The sequence below is a fragment of the Planococcus citri genome, chromosome 4 (genome assembly GCF_950023065.1).
Source record: "Planococcus citri chromosome 4, ihPlaCitr1.1, whole genome shotgun sequence".
Classification (NCBI taxonomy): Eukaryota; Metazoa; Arthropoda; class Insecta; order Hemiptera; family Pseudococcidae; genus Planococcus; species Planococcus citri.
The window spans coordinates 46,329,995-46,351,936 of NC_088680.1; the positions used below are offsets into that span (position 1 = coordinate 46,329,995).

At 32.8% G+C, this 21,942-nt stretch overlaps 1 protein-coding gene across 2 annotated transcripts in view; it reads left to right on the plus strand.

Annotated features, from left to right (window-relative positions):
• The first annotated feature begins 2,206 nt into the window (after window positions 1-2,206).
• Scr (Sex combs reduced) overlaps window positions 2,207-21,942 on the plus strand; it is a 66,832-nt gene continuing 47,096 nt past the window's right edge. Inside the window, exon 1 of one of the 2 annotated variants that reach the window (XM_065364916.1) lies at window positions 2,207-3,725. In XM_065364916.1, coding sequence (XP_065220988.1) covers window positions 2,999-3,725 — 727 coding nt within the window. In that variant the 5' untranslated portion in view covers window positions 2,207-2,998. The remainder of the gene's footprint in view (window positions 3,726-21,942) is intronic. The other variant, XM_065364913.1, reaches the window with a different exon arrangement.

A 21,942-nucleotide genomic window follows, 5' to 3' on the forward strand; every position in this document is an offset into this window, starting at 1 on the left:
CAAAGTCATTTAAATTTTCACGGGGCATGTTGTTGTAGGAAAGAAAGGTGTTATTATAGTAGAATTTCGTACTCTGGCGTAATTGACCGCTCATTAATTTAGAGTTGTGAATCGATATCGAAAATAGCCACGTATTAGGCTTATGATTAGGTATTTTTCGAGCCGGTGCAGGCCTATCCCTGCCAGTTTCCAAAATACACAATAACAAGAGCTCAAGTAGGGGTAGGGCTGATTAGGTGTTTGCGCTTTTCGTAAATCGTTTGCACTTTTATATCAGGAGTTCCCAAACTTGTTAGTAGGTAGTATCTAGACACCTTCTGGAAGGTATAAATTGAAAAAAATTAAGACAAATATTCGACCTGTACCAAATACGTCTGTCGACTGTCGAATATTATTAATGTTCGAATTCGATCGCGTTCGTTCGAGTGTTTCAGAAATATTGTTGATTATTTATAAGTATAACTTAAATCCCTGATTTTGAATTTCCAAAATTGGTAATTTTTGGCGATTTATGTTCTTAAAAAATATTATTTATTTATTCAGTAAAAGTGATGAAAATTAGTTTTGAAATTTAATTTCTCCTCCGAGTCAGATTTCTTCGTTTCAAGATGTTTTGGACCCTCCAGCGCAATTTTTAATTCTCCAAGATTTTTGAATAGGTATCTCCAGAATGATCGGAATTGATTTCGGTGGCTAAAAATAGAGCTGTGGTTTATTTTCCATTTGTTCAAAAAGGTAATCCACATTTTGGCCGATTTCCGAAGGCGGTGAAATTCGAGTGTTTTTTGACTCGTGTTTAGGTGCGAGGAATAAAATTCAAAAAATTGAAAAATCGCGCTGGAGGCTCCAGAATGGCTGGAAATGGCGAAATTTGGATTTGGGGGGTTAATATCAGTTTTAGGACTTATTTTGAACATTTTTACTGATCAAGTACGTACTTTTAAGTTTTAAAAAAAACATGAATCACCAAAATAGTCAATTTTGGATTTTCTAAAATTCGCCAAAAATCGAAAAACGAACTTGGGCAGCTGAAAATTTGGATTTGGGGGTTTTAGAACATGCTCTTTCCAGAAATCGCGGTCCCGTTCAAATCGGAAGCGGACACCTCAAGAGTTTCCCTTGTGAGAACATAATAATACAATTATTTTATCACTTTTCGCAAATTTGACCTTCAGGAACTTTTGAATGGTGAGAAGCAGAGCTTTGGGTAAAAAAGTATTTTAAAGAGGATAAAATTACGAACATTTTGCATTACTCAAAGAATGTGTCCACTCAAAATTTTGAGTAATTTTAGTTCAAATTTCAATATTTACTACTCGCAGCTGGGTTTTTATTTGGTTTTCGCAACTTTAAACTTCGAAAACTTTTAAATGGTCAGAGGTAGAGCTTTGGGTAAAAAAGTACTTTAAAGAGGATACAATTGCGAACATTTTGTATTACTCAAATACCTATGTGTCCACTCAAAATTTTGAGTAATTTTAGTTCAAAGTTCAACACTACCGTTCGCAGCTGGTTTTTGCATTGTTTTCGCAACTTTTAGCTTCGAAAACTATTCAACGGTTAAATGTAGAGATTTCGGGAGACCCCCATTTTAAAGAGGATAAAATTACGAACATTTTGCTTTATTAAAATACCTATGCGTTCACTGAAAATTTTGAGTATTTTGAGTTTGAAGTTGACATATGTAGTATGCAGAAATCGGTAAATGGAAGTATTCATATTATAAAATCGTTATTTTCACGCGAAATGATAAAAATTTAACATCAATCGATAGGGAATTTCATTGTCTTTAATGTGAGACCACATCAAAATTAACCCGAACTCGCGAACAATCGAAAAAATTGCATTTTTGTGAAGAAAATTGCATGCATCAATAGTAACGCTGGAGAGTTGTCCTCCACGTAGTGAACGGAAGAGAAACGCAACAATTTTGTAAATGCTCACAGCTCACATAGTGTATAGTCGCTTCCGAAAACCGAAATACAAGGCGGGAACTACAAAGCACATGGTTTAACAGCTGGGAACCCCCACTATGTTTGGTTTTGGTTCCACCCCACGTATCCTTTCATTCAAACGTAACGCTTACGTAGAACGGACAAAGAGCGCCGCCGAAAGTCCATTAGAGACCGACAGAGAAACGTAGATAGGAGTCGAGTCGGGGTACCAGTAGAAGAGGTAAACCTACGCCGTTTCGTAGCCAATCAAACGCCTTGCTAAGGTTTTGATTGGTGGTCTCGGCGAGTTGTCGAGTTGCCGAGTTTTTCAAGAGAAACATTGCTAGTGTCGAGCAAAATGCGCTAATGCTACCAATATTTGATATCACGTGGTATTCACGACTACTTGCTTATTTATTATTATACGTTTTTTTATTCGACGTAAACCTTTGCTGCAGATAAGATACAAGGCGAACTTGTCGAATTTCAATTATTTCTTTTCGATAATTCGATTAATCTGGTGGAAAAATTAAACGTGAATTTTTCACCCGAAAATATACGAGTATCTCGTCGAATTGCGTGATTCGTGCTGCGTTCAACTTTCGGTCATCGTGAGAAAAATTTCAATCGGTTTTCGAATTTGTTGTGTCGAGGTATCGATTGTAAAAAAAATTTAATCAAATTCGATCGTTTGAGAAGTGTTACGGTGAATTGTGGATTTTTTTGTCATCTAGATCGCGATTTTAATTTCGAATTTGTACGTAGTTAATTGTGATGGTGTTTTTACTTTCTTGTTATTATTGTATTGGGACGTAATCTACGCAGGTATCTTTTTGTCCATTCTACCTTGCTGGTATTTTTTTTTTCGGGGCCTTTTGTATTCGCCACATCGGTGCTGCTGTGTATTATGCGTAAATGTTCTGATAGTTTTAAAAAGAAAAAACCCCTATTTTAAATACTGGTAAAATGCCCGATCAAAGTGTCGTCTCGTACTGAGCACCAGCAATTCGTTTCGTTTCGCGATTGAATTGTTCGACGAGTATAAAAGCTTATAATACGTAACAATGAGTTCGTATCAGTTTGTGAATTCGCTAGCATCGTGCTACCAACAAGGCCAGCCGCCCAGACCTGGAGGATCACCCCTAGACACCGGTAGCCCAACATCCGACTATTATGCTCCAAATGCCGGAGTGGTGCCTTCGTACAGTGCAACAACCGGATGCTATTCGCCTCAACAATATGCCGGACAATACATGCAACAGTCTCCTACCGGTATGATGGACTATACCCAGCTGCATACGGCTCAACAACACCAACGTTTGACCGGCGTCCATCTCCAGCAGTTGCACCATCACCATCAGACGCTGGCCTCGCCTGGGGCCATGTCACCCATACTGAATAACAATAACAACACCACTGTTACCAATTTAGGATCGGCTAGTTGCAAGTACGAAGTGAATAGTCAAAATAATGCTGTATCAGCGGCTACCACAAATGGTATAGGATCTCCTCAAGATTTGACCACATCGGCGCAACCGAACAGAACACCTCCACTGTCCACAGGCCAGATTAAATCAGTGACGCCGAGCAGGACTCCGGGTGGGTCCGGTGCATCGCCTTCGGCAGCTCAAAGCTCCGGTCCAGCTTCGCAAAGTTCCTCGTCACCGGCTTCGTCGACGTCGTCGTCATCGCCGGGAGGCAATAATTCATCGTCTGTTGGCGGGAAATCCGGCAGCTCCGGTAATCCGCCCCAGATATATCCGTGGATGAAAAGGGTGCATCTTGGACAGAGTAAGTCTTAGATTTCATATACTTACCTACTCTTGAATTACGTTTAAAGTATTTTACTTATTTTTGAGTGAATCACTTGATGGTATTGGTCACGACAGTATAGAAAAATACCAAAACTATGTATGATTGATATTCTGCACTGGTTGCATGGATTTTTTAAATATTTGGCAAATATCGACAATTTTGCCCAAATTTTGAAAAAATTTCAAAGATCATTGTCGAAATTTGGCGAAAATTGACGATTTTATGCGAACTATGGAGAGATGTTGACAATTTACCAATTAAAAATTCAACTAAAAATTTGGATTTTTTGCTAAAAATTGATGAAATTGGACAAAATTGACCAAAATTCGGCCAATATTCATGATTTCATTCATCACCAACAAACTGAAATTTTATTTGAAATCTAGAAAAAATTGGAAATTGTACTCAACGACTAAACTAACTCAAAATACAACATTTTTTTGAAAAATTCGCAAAATTTGCAAATGTTTTCGAGAAGTTGAAAAAAAAATTGAAATTTTTGACCAAAATTTCATTCAGTTCTTCTAGAAAGACAGAATTGTAATCGAAATTCTGATAATTGAAATTCCATCTTGCAACCAAACTTACTCAAGATAAGCATAATTTCTTTTAAAATAAAAAAATTTGTAAACTTTCCTCAAAATTTGTCAAAAATAGGTATTTTTGACCAAAATTTGAACAAATTGGTTGAATTTAGACAATGTTTTATTTCAGAAAATTGAAAATTTAGCAAGTCTAAGAACGAAAATTCTATTCAATAACCAATGCAAGTCTACGTAAAGATTGAAAACCGTTTCTTAAAATTCCCAAAATTTGGGGAAAAAACGAGGATTTTTAATGCAAAATTTGATCAAAACATAGACTTTTGTGTATTTTTGGAGGGGGGGGGGCAAGAATTACATCAGAAAGATGAAATTCTAAAAAAATGAAAAACTATTAATTTTTTATGGCTACATGAAAACGTAATTTTTTCCAAAGAAATTTTCACCTCAAAGATGGATTTGACGAATTTTTCAGCTTTCGTAAATTGACAATTTGATGGTCTTGTAAAAGTCAAATGCTGCATCAACAAATTTGAGGAAAGGCACACGTTGTGTCTAAAATTCACTAAAAATTGAAAATATTTTCAAATAGATACATACCTATGACAAAAAATTGTGATTTTTTTCAAAAATCTAAACCCAAAATTTTGATTTAATAAAAAATGTATTTTAGGTACCTAAGGTGATTTTGGATTCAAAAGTAATGAAAGCTTTCTACAAATGAGTGTCAATTTTCGAATAATTTTTCATTCTGTGTGAAATTTTTTTTTCAAAATTGAGCAAAATTCAAAACACTGCCATTGTTGTGAATAAATTGGCAAAATTCAAAGTTTCTCTTGAATAAAATTTAAAACCATTATTAAAAGTTTGAAAATCTCATTTCATTGTAGGTAATTTTGACTGTAAAAATGAAGACTTTTGAGACAAAACTTTTCTGATGTTCGAAAAATGTTCAACTACACTATTTTATTCAAATACACATGAATCGAGAATTTTTTTTCTCTAATTTCCTCCAAAATTGGTATAATCATTTGATCTTTTGATGGTCTCATTCTCAGGTATTTTCAAAAAATAGCATTTCTGATGTTTAAAAATCGTTTAATTTACTTATTTTGTTAAAAAATTTCACAATTGGTCAAAAATTCTAGGCTATTAATTTTTTTTTAATTCACTATAAAAATTGATAATTTGTTTCAAATTTAACATCAGGAATCAGGATGGCAATTATTCGTCCAAAACATAAATTCTAAAAATTCACCAAAAAGTGCTGACTATTTTGATCTTTTAAAATTTGAAGCAGCATTCCTGATGTTTGAATACTCACCCCTTCTGTTTTAAAATTCTGCACCAATCAAAATTTTTCCATTTTTTTAAAAAATTGAGCCAAAAATTGATATTTTTTCTCGAAATTTAGCATTGAGATATCAACTTTGGCTCAAAAAATTTTCTCAATATTGCTACGAGTATCTATCTTCGATGTTTAAGTAGCCTATAATATTATTTTTTCCAACATTCAATACCCTTATCAAAAAAATCAAAATTAAATTCCATCAAAGTTCATTTGAATTTCAACAGCTGAATATTTATAAATGAATACCTATATGATTCAATTTGAAAAAATCACTCCATAAAATTCTCATGAAGTACATACAAGTGAATGTGTCCAATATTTTTGGAATGAATTTGATCAAATCTTATTTTTCACCTAATTTAAATTAACTTTTTTTGAGACCTGGTCGAGTCGTTTTTCAAATCTGCCTCAATCCAATTAAAATGCTTTTAACGAGATGGGTTGAAATACTTTCTTAAGATAAGTAGTTATCTGTAAAATCCAAAAATGCCTCCTCTGATCAAAATCAAAAATTTTGCCCAGTTCTTAGAAAGTTTTACAATTGTTAATGAATAATAAAAAAATGAAAAAAATATTTTGAATACCTACCTACATTAAATTTATGAAATCGTAATTTTTTTTCAAATGAATTTTTGCCAATTTAAAACATTACAAAAATAAAATTTTACTCGAATTAATTTTCCAAAAGTTGAGAAGTTCTTACAAGAACAATATTTCTCTTTCTGAAATTTTATTTTTTTAAATAAAATCATATGATTAATCCACTGATGAAAAGGTGTAAAAGGGACTTATCTTCAATGAATTTTTTCACCAATTTCATCATTCCTAAAACCATAGATAGTCCATAATTAACAAATGTTACGGAATAATCTCTTCCTATACACAAAATTTAAAATCAAAGACCCTCGAAGCTATCTATCTCGTCAATACGATAAATAAGATTCTGAATGAAATATCTCGAATACTTGATTCACAAACCAAACACTGCTTCGACAAATTGATCAATTTTTTTCGCATTGTGTAAGGTTATAAAGTTGCTCAACACTATGAATTATAGTCTGCGAGACGAATATGGGACTTATCATCATCAAAGCACCCTATTTATACTACAAATCGTTTCTAATTTAAAAACATTTCAAAACAAAACCTTTGCTTCTCTTTGCGATGGTAAACCATTAAATCATTCTTCTCAGGTAATTACAATCGCAGCAGGGTTTATCTTTCGTTCTACCCTCATACATGTTAGGCTACGACTATACGAGAGAAGGGTCGTTGATCGTGATGCCATTCGACTGCATCATACATTGTTTAACAAGCTGCATAGCATATATAGCTTCCTCAATCCTCATCTGTGTACAGTAAACGACGATTTGGTATACTACGTATATATAAAGCAGTTATCATAGCTTCCTGCTTTGATCCTACGCTTTTAGTTACTTAGTCTATTGGTCGCATACCTACAGTTCATTCTTTGCTAGCACACAGACCAGCATTTGTCTCATTATAAAATGCATTTGGAAAAAATGTTGCATCGAATAGTAGACTATAATAAGTATGTGAGGTGATTCGAGAGTCTTTGTAACATTGCCGGATCGCAAATCATATCCACGAGCCTTAGCATAGAAAAAGAATTACGAGTAAACAGACTCACTTTGTAAATTCTTCAAATAATTTAGTGGTTGGCCGCAGCCCAATTCACCATCGGCGTGTATACTTTTTACCCTGCCTGTGAAAATTTTTATTTTAAGATTAATCGGCGCAACTTGGATTACAATGTCCTTTTGTTATGTTACATTCATTTTTCCGGTTTTTTGGTACGATGGCGATGCCCCAGAATATTGAAATTTTTGACCAATGCAGCTCACAACAATTAGAAGTACTTCTCCATATTACGAGTATATTTTTATCGCGTATATTCGTCCTTTTTTATTTGTAATTATAAACGACACGTAACCATGTAAGCCCTCGCACAATCAATACCACAAGTCCAAGGTATTATGAAAAGGCAACCGTATTATGCTACCTCTTTTCATACACACATTGTACCCTGCAGCTCGCGCTTTTAGGTCTACCCAACACACACACACAGACACACATCGGGGAAAAAAGGCTTCGTGTACGCTAATAAATCAGATCGTGATATTTATACGAAGACGCGAGAGTCTAATTTTTGTCGTGTTAACATCGCGACTGTGTGTCGTATATTTCGGAAATACGATTTTAATTTTTCTTTCTAGGTCGTATACTTTATTCGAATGTTTACCTTAAGATATTGTGACCATAGGACTTTATAAAGTCTCGTAAATTATCTTCTTATACGCTCCTCAACGACCCCAGCGTATACACAATTAATCGCATCCGTTGCCAAATAACTTCATTTTCGAAACATAGATATTCGAATCGAAGAGTTATATACGTGGGATGGAGAAGCATACGCTTCAATTTCTTTGAAAAAGAATAAAAAAAATTGTCGAGTCATTCGCGAAGACATGGTAGTCGTATAGATAGGTGCAGGTATCTCACGATGACCAGATCTGGGTGTGCCGGTGCGAGCTTTAATGCAGTTTGATTGGCGATCGTCGATTACGCTGACCAGCCAGGTGACAAGATCGGGTTTAAGGCTTTAGGCGATTCGTTGTTGTATTCAAAGTACCTCTATAGAAACAGGATTATTCTGTATACGAGTTTAAAATCATTTGTAAGCCATTAATAGAGCGTGAACACGTTGGACATTTAACAAGCCCAGTTGAAAAAAAATCGAACATAATTTTTGCATTATGAGTATAAATAAGTACACCTTATTATGTATAATCGGCCATTATTTAAATTACAAATTATTTTACTTCCTAGCCAAGTTCGCGTTGATAATTAAAATTGGCAAAATGTTTTCCAGAGGAATACCTACCTATCTAGGTATAGGTATAGTCTTAATTTTTTTGCCATTTTTTTATTGAATATGGACGTGTTTTTTTTTTACCAACGTTACATAATTTTCAAATAAAATTATATGTACTCGTACCTTGGCATGGATCGAGTTTTTGATACACTTGTGGATTTTTACCTTAAACTTGATCGTATACATTGAACTTAATCAAACCACAAATTACGTCTAATAATTTTCATATAGGCAATGAAAGGTTGAAAATCATGCACTCAGATGTGTTTTCGTTACAATCGACCGCATTTCAAACGTATACCTAATCTAGACAGATAATTTACTGATAAAATGACGAATTACCCACTAAAAATAGGAAATAATCCGAGCTCGCTCATTCATGCCAGACAAATTTAAGTTATAAGGAAGGTTCGAAAGTTTAGATAGAGATTGATAATCGTGCACACGATGCTGAGTAACTGCTCGTATAGTATAGTATAGTATAGTATAGTATAGTATAGATATAGGTTTACGAATGTGAGTAAAAATAAATATGATGAGGTACTGGCGTGATAATGTGCAGCTAATTGAACGTGATAAAGATGGGGAAATTGGGAAAAAGGCATTAATTCTACGAGAGTGAGATATGAGTATGTAATTAGAAGATTAACACGTTTCGTGAGATTATTTTTGAGTATAGGAATGCCATAGATGGGATATAAACAAACAATAAAACCCGAGAAAAGAAATACTACGTATCAGTATTGGTATAGATAACGACAACGAGGAGACTGATTGAGTGATTGTGCTCGAATAGACTACGTAAATTTACAATTAGAATGCAGTTTATCGAGTCTGAAGATCAATTTGGCAAACTTTTTTGGGATAAGATAATGATAATCTATAACTTTCCCTCCGCTCTTCCTTTCCCTTGCCAGGAATTAGCCGTGTCTTTTTCAGAGTGGGTGCCTACTTGAAAGAATTGTTTGATTTTTTTTAATGTTTATTTTCAATATGGAGGCAGGTGAATACTTTTTTTTTGTTTTCTAGCTTTTGGAAAATTGTCTTCTGCGTTGAATAAAAATTGAGTGAGAGCATCCATTCTCTTAGAGGAATGATTTTCACATTTTACTGATTTTTTGAGGTTGTTAGGGACTTTTTTTTTTACTATCCAGATTTTTGAAATATATCAACTACAACATGGGTTGGGGAGGGAGTTACATTTTTATGGACATACTCGTAGCTAAAAATTTATGATTTAGTTACTCACTCATTTAATTGAGTAGGTACCTATGCAATTTTAAGTTTGAAAAATTCAAAAACATGGAACCTATACAAAGCATGCTTTTCAAATAAGTATTAGGTATCTATTTTGAAATAATTTCTGATCTTTTAATAATTTTTGAGCTTTCTCGAGTACCTACCAACAATTCGATTTCATTTTTAATCGAGAATCTGGGACAATCCCTCAACTCGATGATATCTAGACTAACTATCATCGTCGCTTCGAATGACCATTTCCCCGAATCAATTTTTCCAAAACGTGTTTCTTTTTACTTCACTACTTACTGAATTTTCGAAAACAGATTTCTTGAATTAATAACCCCCGAATCAATTTTTCCCCAAAAAAACTTTGATTTCCAAACGTAAGCATTTCTTGGAATTTTGGCAGGTCAAGCTAAAAAATTTTTTAGGAAATTTTGGCAAAAAATCCGAGTCTTTACCCTGCCGTTTGAATAGAGAGAAAGGATTTTTCGGCTACTGGCAAAAAAATGAATTTTCTGGAAATTTAAATCAAAAAAAAAAAATCATGGCAATTTTTACAAAAAAATGGCCCTTTTTTGAAGAATAGGACTTTTGCAATTTTAATAAAGAACAAATTTTTTCAAATTCGCAAAATGTTTTGGAAATTTTTATCCGAAAAAATCTGTTTTTTCTGCAATTTTGGCAAAAAACAAAAACTTTGTCGATTTTTATTTTAAAAAAAAAAAACAGGTTCTTTGAAAATTTTGACATAACACGTCTTTTTTATTTTTTGCAATTTTTGCAAAACAACCCAGAATTTTTCGATAATTTTGATAAAAACGTAGGTATTTTTTTTGCAATTTTGACAAAAGAAATTTCTGTCAACAAAAAGCAGACTTTCTGAAAATTTTTACCAGAAAAAAAGCGTTTTCTGCAATTTTGAAAAAAAACAAGGCTTTTTGACAATTTTGATTTTGAAACAAAAAAAAGTAATATTTTGATAATTTTTATACACACAGGTTTTTCTAGACAGTTTCAATTTTTGATTTGAAAAAGAAGTATTTTTTGCAATTTTGGCAAAAAAAGGCTTCTTGGAAAGTTTTGTAAAAAAAAAGGCCTTTATTACTGCGATTTTTTCAAAAAAAAAACTAACGTTTTAAATTGCATTTGATTTGCATTATACTACATTATACATTTAAAACAGCTGTAATATTTTGAAATCAGCAAAATGAAGTATTAAGTATGGGTAAATTAATCAAGCCAAACAAAATTTTTGAAGAAATATAATATTGTATAAGTTTTCAACGAAATAAAGAAAGAAAGACTTTTCTTCGAAAAAAAAGTAGTTTGATCTTTGAAAAGTTGGATCAGATTTTACTTTGGGCACTCCTTTATTTTGAGAATTCACGATATAAATAAATTGTTTTTTTTTTCAATATTGATAATCTGTTGTTCAACATTAACATCAGGTGGCTGTTATTCGATTTTAAATCTCTTTTCCTATATTTACCTACTATCAGTGAAATGTCCTATTTAGAGAAACAAAAAATAAAGGAAAAAAACCTTAGAATATAAATATCTAACATGAGTACCTAGATATTTAATTTCATCGAAAAAATTTCACTAATTGAGCGTGAATTTCATAGGTATTCACTTCTTAGTATTTTTTTACAATGTAATTTAAAATTTTCTTGAAAAGAAACAATTTTAGGTATTCCTAGAAAACAATCACAGTAGAGCTCATGTCAGTCAGAAAATCAACATCTTTGTTTAAATACAGCGCGTATATTGGTATGGCATGTAGATTCGAGGTCACTTTCAATTCTGCTGTTTAGCCTATTTCAACATCAGTTATGTAGGTAGTAGGTACTTCTTAAACATGCCTAAAATTTAGTCATTATTGCTTATGAGAAATACTCAATAATTATCAAGTATTTTCCTTGCATTTCGAGTTTAAAAATTCGCTATTCAAGAATCTTTATTTTATATGGACCTAATGTTGACTTTCTCAGAAGGACTAGGGGCATTGTAACAATTGTTTTTTCTTACAACAAGAAAAAAAGATTAGACCCCTGAGCATGAAGTGTGTGAGCATAATAATACGAGTACAATACATGCTGTGCATTATTGTAAAGGTTTTGTTCTGCTAAACAGGATACATCTCAGAGTAGGTAGAGTCACATATGTTGATAATTATATGACACCAAGACCAACTCGTTTCGATTTTTATCCAAAAAAATGGAGTAAGAGGCAAGTGGCTAATTTTTTCAGAATTGGAAAAATTTTAGATTTCAAAATATCGCATTATTGGGCACAGAAACATCAAACATGGTAGAGAGATACATGGGACTATAGATAGAATTCCCTAAGATGATTAATTGGGGGGAGGTGGAGGGAGCTGGAGAACACTTCATAAATAAATTCTAAAGAATGACCTTAATTGCAGTTTCCAAAATTCATATTTTTGTCATCATGTCATTTATTCTAAAAAAAAATTGTCCTATAATTTCGGGATGGTTTCCATTTTTATTTATTTTGAAAAAGCATCCTACCAAAACAGTCTCAGTGTATTTATTGAAATCACTTAAACATACCAGCAATAATTACATATAAATTAGGCGAGTATCGAAAATAGCTTCATTGCTCATCCTTATCTATGCATCTGCTACGCAGATATTCGTAATCTCACAAATCCTTTCAAAGAACAAACCCATAATTCTATCCATACATTGGCACAGCAAACGAGACTTGGAGTCTTCGAGGAAGTCTTTTCTAATCCCCAAAATGGAATACAACATTCCACATTGAACTAATTCGTGATTTCGAGCAAATCGTGTAAGCTTATATAGATTGTAGAAGAGTGAAACAATCTTCTAAGTATACGTACATCATTACCAGCTTATTATATTACCCATTTCACGTGCGATTCCAATCAGTAAAATATTACGATCGCGGTTTTTTTCATAGAGAGAAAGGAAACAAAACCTCATCTTGAATTAGATTTTTCGTCAGTGGTCATCGCATAATTACTCAATCAGTAAATTAATTAAATAGGTAGTAAAAATCAATGATGGTGAAAAATTATATGTAACTCAATAGCTATATGTATCGGTGGATGTAACTTTATCTCAGCTTATATATTACACGCCTAGAGATATTTTAGCTCGTAAAATAATTGCACGAGTCGTTAATAATGATTTGAAATTAACTAAACGACCCAGACGAAAATAAAAAAACAATATAAGTTAAGTTACGTGTACTTATACGAGTAAGTAGCGTAAGTTAGGTGTATTAATCGCGATGATATAATTTATCAACATCGATTAAGTACGTATATAGTGAAGTCAATATTTCACTGCTTAAATTCTCGAGATGATTTTTTTTTTGCCACCTGTTTAGCGCCTGTGATGATGGCGACGTTTAACGTTACTGTTTTAGAAGAAGGATAAGCTTACTTGGGTTTTCGATTTAACCCTCCTTTCGAGCATTCAACAATAGGCTCATTTAAAAAGGGGGTGAACTATATTAGGGTAAGTAGGTAATTCGTTATATAATACGGATATATCGTTACCTATAAGGAAATCAATTCATAAATAAGTGTTTCGAAGTTGATATATGACCTACGCCTGCGCCCTAGCTTTTACAGTATCAAAATTTTAGCTGCTTTTTTTGAGTTCGAGGTTTGAACTTATACAGTAAAATTGTTATTTCCCTTTTTTTATTTCCAATAACCTAACCTAACCTAAACCTCTAAGCAAAAACTGGCAGAAAAAATTGTGATGGCATTCAAAGGCAAAGGGTTACCCCTCTTCCCTCTTTTCCCGCCAAAATTCTCCGAAAAAATCGAGGTTCTCTCTGACTGATTTCATAATTGATAAAGGAAAAAAAACTACTCGTAAAATAGCTCAAATTCTCAAAGATGTATCTAAAGCTCGAGAATACCATTTGAAACACTGTTCAGACAAATATTAGGTAGGCACTACCTATGTCCATAAATAATTAAAACCAATCCTCCGAAACACCTACACACACGCTGCTATTGAGCCAAATAAATTAAGTCTTTAACTCGAACAAGACTTTCGAGAGATTCTTTTGTTTAAATTATACAAAACAAAACGACACACGATGAATATTTTCCATTTAGTAGAATGTGTAATGAGAGTAGTATACGACTGCAAGTACATTACATATAGGTGTGCGCGCGTTCGTCTCTTCCTATACGTTCGTTTGGTCGAGTAGACGTGAAAAAAAATAATACGTACTATAAGCGACTTAATTAGCTAATTTACCAACACCTTAGATAATTACCATAATTGGTATTTTTGCGGAATAATTAAAATAATTAAGATTTAAAATAAGCGAATATCTTCTATAACTTCCTTTTGATAACGAGCAAGGAAAAAACACTCCACGTTCCGAAATGCGAACATATGGTGACATTTTCACATCGTATAATAATAATATTTTCTTCAACGTAGTCGTACATGTACGAAAAATTTTTTTAAATAATAATATTATAATAATTAAACCGTATACCTAATAATTATGCGAATATTTATAAAACGCGATGCGAAATAATATGTAGGTATTTTTTCGTTAAATTTTATCACACCACCGTGGCAGCTGATAACGTTATCAATACGTTTTTATACAATTTGTGAATTTAATGCTCGTATGAATTTTTTGGTAAAATCATAGACGTGTTACCGAAAATTTCAAACTTTAAGGTTACCTACACGGTAGGTAAGTATGGTACACATCCGGCAGTCTAAAAAGTAAACCAAATACATAGTCAAAAAGTTGTACGCGAGTACCTTACGTACTTTTAACCTCTATAAAATGAAATCGTGTTCGATATACACGCCGATGTTTTTGCCATGACGATGTATAAGATCTACTTTTAGGCATTATCAGCTCTGGCATGGCACTACAATGATAACCCAAAATAACGACCCTTAAAGCTTAATCTGAACTCAGCATCGTTGAGTATTTGAACTGATAATTTTCACTTTAGGTAATCTTTTCATCTAGAATCAGACACGATAGGTGCTCGTGAATTCATCTACCTTATAGTACCTTACATGACGAGGAAATGATCACATACGTTTGCGTAGTACATATCACAATTTTAGAAGTCGAAATGACGAGTTTTTTTTGGCAGCGTCGATGTCGATGAACTTGAACCTGTATATCGAGCGATAAGAATCGATTTTTTACTTGGAATTGAAATCGTTTAAAATAATTTGATCGATGATACACTTCGAAGCGATTCATTTAAAAGGAGAATAATTTTATACTGCAACGAATCAGAGTTTGGCAGTTGAGAAGTTGACATTGACCTTATCGATGAGTTGAAGAGAGCAAATATGTAGAACTGAAGTGAGGAAACTGACAATTTTGTGGGCATGGAAGAAATTGAAACGACATCCAAAAATACTGAGCAGAAAAATTTTAGGAGCTGAATTGTGTTTTTTGATTTTTGGAATCTTTGAAAAATTCAAATTCTGTTCATTTCCCATTGAAAAAAAAATGAAATTAACGATTTTAGAAGACTAAAAAATTCAAATTTTGCTCGTTTCCCATTTTAAAAGAAATTTTTTTTTTTGAAAATGAAATGAACGATTTTAGAAGACTGAAATTAAATCCATTGGTAGTCCTTTCCAGACCCTTCAAATCGATTGACAACATTTTTTGGTACCTCGATTTTCAAAAAATTCCAGATACAATTCATAAATTCGTTACTTGCATATTCAGATCAACTCGTTTCGTGACCCTTTCGATTGATTGGTATCAGGACAATTTTTCAAAATCCGTTTTTGCCATTTTTTAAATATGATAATTTGATAAAATTAAGTTAAGAGGCTGAAAATTGTTTCATAAGTTACTTACCCCTTTTAAGAAATTTCAAATTGATTGAAAACTGTTTCAAAAGCCGTTATGCACCCCCCCCCGTCCGAGAAATTGTTTGGAATTCTCTGATGAAAAAAAATTCTCAAAAAGACCCAAATTAAATTCATCGCTTGCTAATTCGGATTACCTGCTCTCGTGACCCTTCTAATACAATTTTCCAAAATTGTCTTTGCTCCTTCGAAAACAAAAAAAAAATCCAAAAAGATGTTCGAGGCTTCAAAACATTTTGAAACCACCACCGATCGATTTAAAAAATCAAAAATAAGGTATTAATCAAATTTTAGCTTTGATTCTATCATTGGAAATGACGGAAATCTGAATTTCCAGAATCTCCTCAAAAGTTCAAAAAACAAATTAAGCGCTCAAAATATTGCCTGGTTGGGTATTTTTGGGGACATTCTTTCAATTTTCTTCATCCAGTTGTGAGATATCTCCCTTGTGAGTATAAATCAAATCAACATTGAAGAACAGCACAGCCTTTTAATTTCAGATCGGCAATTTCTAAGTAGGAAAACGCAAGTAGGACTCAGAAAATCGCTGACGAAATTTTTCATTTCGAGATTTCTCCTTCATTATGTCTTATGCATCGTTGGATTAACATTTTTGTTTCAAAGTGCAGGATTTTAGTTGAATTCAAATCAAATGAAACTGAAAATGAAAAAGTAGGATTTAGGAAACGTATACTTTAAGGAAAACTTCAATCAAATTGAGCCAAAATCTGTACATGAAGTAAACTGAATATCAAGATAATAAATTCAATATGAAATGCTTAAAATGAAAATGCAGGTTCAGCAGGAAATTAAAATTGAAAAAAAATCAAATTGCCCAAAAATAATTAATTTGAAAGGGAGGAAGAGTTGAATGATCCATCATGATTAATCAGCAGAGGTATCGTTGGAATAAGGGTGAGAGGGGAAATTCATTTTTTTTTTCAAAAACTAGGGAGAAAACAGCATGATAATCACTATCATTTCGAATCATCGTAAATCTAATTTTTTCAAAGATCTATAATCACACTTCACTCAAATGGACAAATGGTATTCTCGCTTCCCTCTCTTCTGTAAATTTTTCGGAGAAAAAATTTAAGTTCCAAAAACGACGAACACATTTTCCCCCTTTTATGGATGAATTTCTCGTAGTCTAAAGCTTCATTTCTACAAATAAAAGTTGCAAGGGGTTCCCAAATATTCGCGAAACAAAAAATTGATTCGAGAGAACAACCGAGATATTAAAATTTAACTGAACTAAATTCCAAATTTGCAACTCGACTGCGATGTTAGGAACTCATTCATAAATCATCTCATACGATCCCGACAAACGATTCATTTATGTGCGTTAACTTTTCAGTAGTATTTAAAACATTAAGCAATAAAATGACGTGCTCGTATTTATCTTTTTACTGATCAAAACATCCGCATGAAATACATTCATCCAAAGATTTACTGTACCTACTACAAAATACACTAAACATCTTCATGCTATAATGCCAAACTAGATAACAGGTTAAGTTCAAATTCGACACTCCCTCGTTTTTCTTCAAAAAGTCAAATGCACCCACCAATACAAACCACACTTACCCCTAAACATCACCCCTTTTCAAGTTATTCTCTTCGAATATCATACCACAAGATCTTCAACTCGTCACGTTATAAATAATCTACACTGAACGGTCGTCTTGTGCTGCGCGTACTGAATCCTCAAACACATGACATTTTTAAAAATCTGCCAATCAGATAAATAACATTTAAACATCCAAATATAGCTCCCTGTACCGAATCAGTGTGTCTGGGTAAATTCGTTTGAAACGGAAATATAAAAAAAAAATCAAGTGTTTACTCTTATTATACTTATTTAAAAAATATTTAGCCGTTGAAAACAGCAGTGACGAGCTGAGAAAGGTTAATGAGTGGAGGGAGGGAGAATTGGTAATATTTTTTTAACGATTTGAAAAATCTGTTCAGGTAGGTACCTATTTGAAAAAATTTTTAATATGCGATTTCATTAAACAAATAGTTACATTTGAAATCTGTTGGTGAAAAAAAAAACTCGAAGAAAATTTGAATAATTTTGATAAATGAAAATACCCTCTCACTCCTCACCTTTCTCCACATTTTCCTCCCACCACCATAGATATCTTTTACCTCAAATTAGTGTTTCAATTATGTAATTTCAAACAGTCACCCAGTTTTAAGAACGATTTTTTTTTCTCAATCTAAAAAAAAAAATGGTACACATACCTACTATTCGTATAAATATAGGTACCTACTTATCGAATATTTCAATTCAAAAGGCACCTATTCAGATAACCTTAAATTTCAACAGATTAATAATTTCAATTAGTTAAATTTATTATTAAATTTTTCTATACCGATATCATACGAGTATTTCAGTATGATAAAATTATCGAAAGCAAGTTGTGCACTAAATTGTATACAAATGAAAAGCAAAAGGCTTATCTTATTACAACGCCTGACTTGCGAAATGACTGGTATTTAATGAAAATGCACTACAACACGATCAAATTATTGTTACACGAATGGATTATCGAATCGGTATTCAGTACATACCCATGTTCTGTACGTTAGGTACAAATTTGTTCAATTTATTGCTTAATTAATGGTCTAAATCGTTAAAATACATAGTTTTTATCGCATCAATTAACAACGCAAATACTCTTAATTACGAATTAGTAATTTTATCTGAGTTTTTTCCTCTCATTATCGAGAGCATCTTTTTAAAACCAGAATTAATGATTAAAATTGAAAAAAAATTATGTCATTGGATGAATTCATTCGAGGCTGGGTATGTCATTCAGCTAAGTTTATCATAATACACGTTTTCGAGCGTCATTTTCATTACACGTAAGAATATACTGAGTCATAGATAAAATTAATAGGCAGTACTTATTTAACTTCGTGGTGTAATCTCAGGTAAGCCATAGCAAGTAGGGGAATGTTATGCTGTTATGCGCATTAACCTATCGTGTGTACATGTGTTCTATGTTTCGAGCGCAAATTAATAAACTTTTGCCAAAAGTATAGCAATTTTTCGCATGCATAAAAACGAGGAGTTCCTTTTTACTATAGCAAGCATTTCAAAAGTATGGTGGATTTCATTCACATGAGACGTGGATAATCTTCTTGATACATGTATAAATTATGAAGGCGTATAGAATAAAAATTAAAGCGACAAGGGTATGAAAGAGGTCCAGTCTTGTGGTCTAGGGTTATTTTTATGCTCGTTCAAGAATTGAATTTTTGTAAATTTTTTAAAATCAAGTCACAAAAAATATGATACCTACATAAAATAAAATTTAATATTTTTGAAAATCAACGTGGGGGGGGGGTCATTTTTGAGAATTGAATTTTGAAGCTGAGTTCTTGAGGCTAGATTATTATTGGAAGTTATTTTCAAAGGTTTTAAAAATACTTTCAAAAACTATTTCTGACTATATTTCAATATTGTAATGGAAAGAATCACAGAAATCAGACCTTTGCATCTGGATTCTACTGAAAAAATGAGGGAAATCAGCATTTTAATTTCACATGCCTGCCTATCTAGTTTGAAGAAAAAATCCGAAAAATCAAGGACCATAACGTTTGAAATGAGAACTGAAACCAAAACATCAAATTAGAAAACATTGACCAGTGATTTTCCATTTCCCACCACCAAAAATTTCACACAGACTTTCAAGATAAATTGATTATTAAAAAAAAAAAAAAAACATTACTCAAGTAGGTAAGTACCAGTAGACTGCCAGACTTAGCTACGTAGTACTACATACGTAATCCATTTTTAATCCATTTTTACTTCACTCTACCCACTGACCAGTCATCTGGGCGGATTCGTCAAGCTAATGACGTCACACGTCACAAATCACACAACCACATCCTTCCAACTACACACACACACATAGTTTTCCTTTAAAAAATGCCCACTCAATATACATAAACTTTCATTACACTTACTCGTGCTACCTAATGTTTTGAATTTGATAAACGCGGGCAGATAAAGTAAAAATTTCTTCCTTAAAATTCCCACTCTCGATAGCATACACTCCGTTCTCTTCTCCACTCCATTGCTCATTCGTACAGCACGCGATATTTCGAAACACTTATAAATTATTTTTGTAGAAAAAAAATCAAGACATGTAACATTTCTCATTCTGCGACGAATTTCATATAAAAATAATCACGTCACCGAGGAGGCTGTTTTCAACTTGTCAACAATGTCGCGATGCATTTGCATGTATATTACTATAAACATTGTATTATAGAAAGAATCTTGTTCTTGGATCAAATTTTGGAAACAGATGGAGACGCCCAAAGCTCTATCTTCGTTGGGAAAATGGAATGTCTCGAATTCTGTAACCAAATTTCAAGCTCTTGAAATGGTTCTTAGTTGTTTTTTTTTTGTTGATGAATTTTTGAAAATGCTCGAATGTTTAAGGTTTGATTTTTTGTTTATAATCACTTCTGGGTCATTTGGGAGCTTTCAGCGAGTTTTCAGTGCGCTGAAGGGTCAAGAGTAACACTCTCAAAACTTTGTGGTATAGTAATCGTTTTTAATATGATTGAAAGAAAGAGTGCAAAACCGAGTGAGTCGTTTTTCATTTTTTTTCTTCTTTTAAAATAAGTTGATAGAGCCTTGCAAAAAATCATGCTCAAATAATCTTAACAAGACGTAGGAAAAATTTCAAATTTTTTAGTCAATATTTAAACTCTTCTCCTCTCCCTACAAGTGAGAGCTCATGGGTTGAAAAATTTGAACATTTTTCCAACTTTGAAGCATTTAAGTAGAAAATTTTTCAATTTTGAAACATTTATTTTAAATTATTAAAAAAATTCCCAAATTTTAAAACTTTTTGAAAATAGATTTTTTTTACGAGTGTTAGAACATTCAACGCCTAATTTTTTGCTAGACTCAATCAATAACCCCCCCCCCCCCCAATAAAACGACCCATGCCCACAAAAACAAAAATACTGTCAAACTTTACTTTCAGCCCTTTCAGAGCAATTTGAAATTCCATGGAGAAAGTTGGAACCTTGTCGGAGGCTCCAGTATGGTCTGAAAAAGCTGGTTTTTGTATTGAAAGGTTTTCATAAAATAATAAATAGGATTTCAAATGTGCTCTTTCAACCTGCCTTGGTCTCGTTCCAATCTGAACTATTAAAATCATAAGTTCAAGCTTGTTCTCTCGTAAGAATTAATACCTACTTCTTGAAATATCCCAGAAAAAAATTATGAGCTGGTGAAATTAGAAAAATGCGTGCCTCTCTCCAGGTCTACATTCCTCATCGGGTCATCAGGCAGTGATTTTTCTTCGCAGGAAACAAGACTTGAAGAGTGAAAAATTCTACTCAGAAAATGGAGGAAACTTCTATTTATTTTTTTTTTAATATGGATATTTGAAGCATCGAAAAAATTGATCAATTCCTCATCACGTCATCAGGCAGTGATTTTTCTTCGCAGGGATCAAGACTTGAAGGGTGAAAAACTCTGCTCAGAAAACGGAGGAAACTTCTACATTTTTTTTTTTTTAATTATGGATATTTCAAGCATCGAAAAAATTAATCAATTCCTCATCAGGCCATCTGGCAGTGATTTTTCTTCGCAGGAACCAAGACTTAAAATATGATCAGAAAAGAGGAAACTTCTACTTTTTTTAAAAAAAATGAACATTTGACGCATTGAAAAAATTGATCACCTGTGCTCCAAAATTGAAGTTCTTGTAAATTTATCGATTACACAGCCGAAATTTATTTTGCCCATCTCTTCTCATCAACTTTGATAAAATTACCAAAAATGGCAATTTTAAACAAAAATTGCAATCTCATCCCCTCTGGTGGGGGTAGAAGTAAGATAGTGATCTAAAAAGTTGACCTCGAGGGTTTTAGAAAAACCAACTTCCTCTAGTTGATATTAAAATCTTCATTCAGAGACAAGTCGTCATTCTTGACCAAAAATAGTGTTTTTATGCAGTATTTTCTTAGTCCAAAATTGAAAAAAAATTGACATATTTTCAAGAAACGAGTATGTTGCAGTTAATTTTTTCCTTGGACAAATTTTGTCACCATCAATGGTATAAAAAATTCTGAAAAAAACGTGTCAAATAGTCCATAATTTCTTTGGATATTTTGTGTGGTACCTAAATTTCTCCTCGAATGCTGCAGATTAAATATCGACCCCCCCCCCTCAAAATGTGCTTTCAGGAAAGTGTGGTGGAGGACGGGCCATTGGCTCAAATTTCGTTCAGAAGTATGTCTGAAA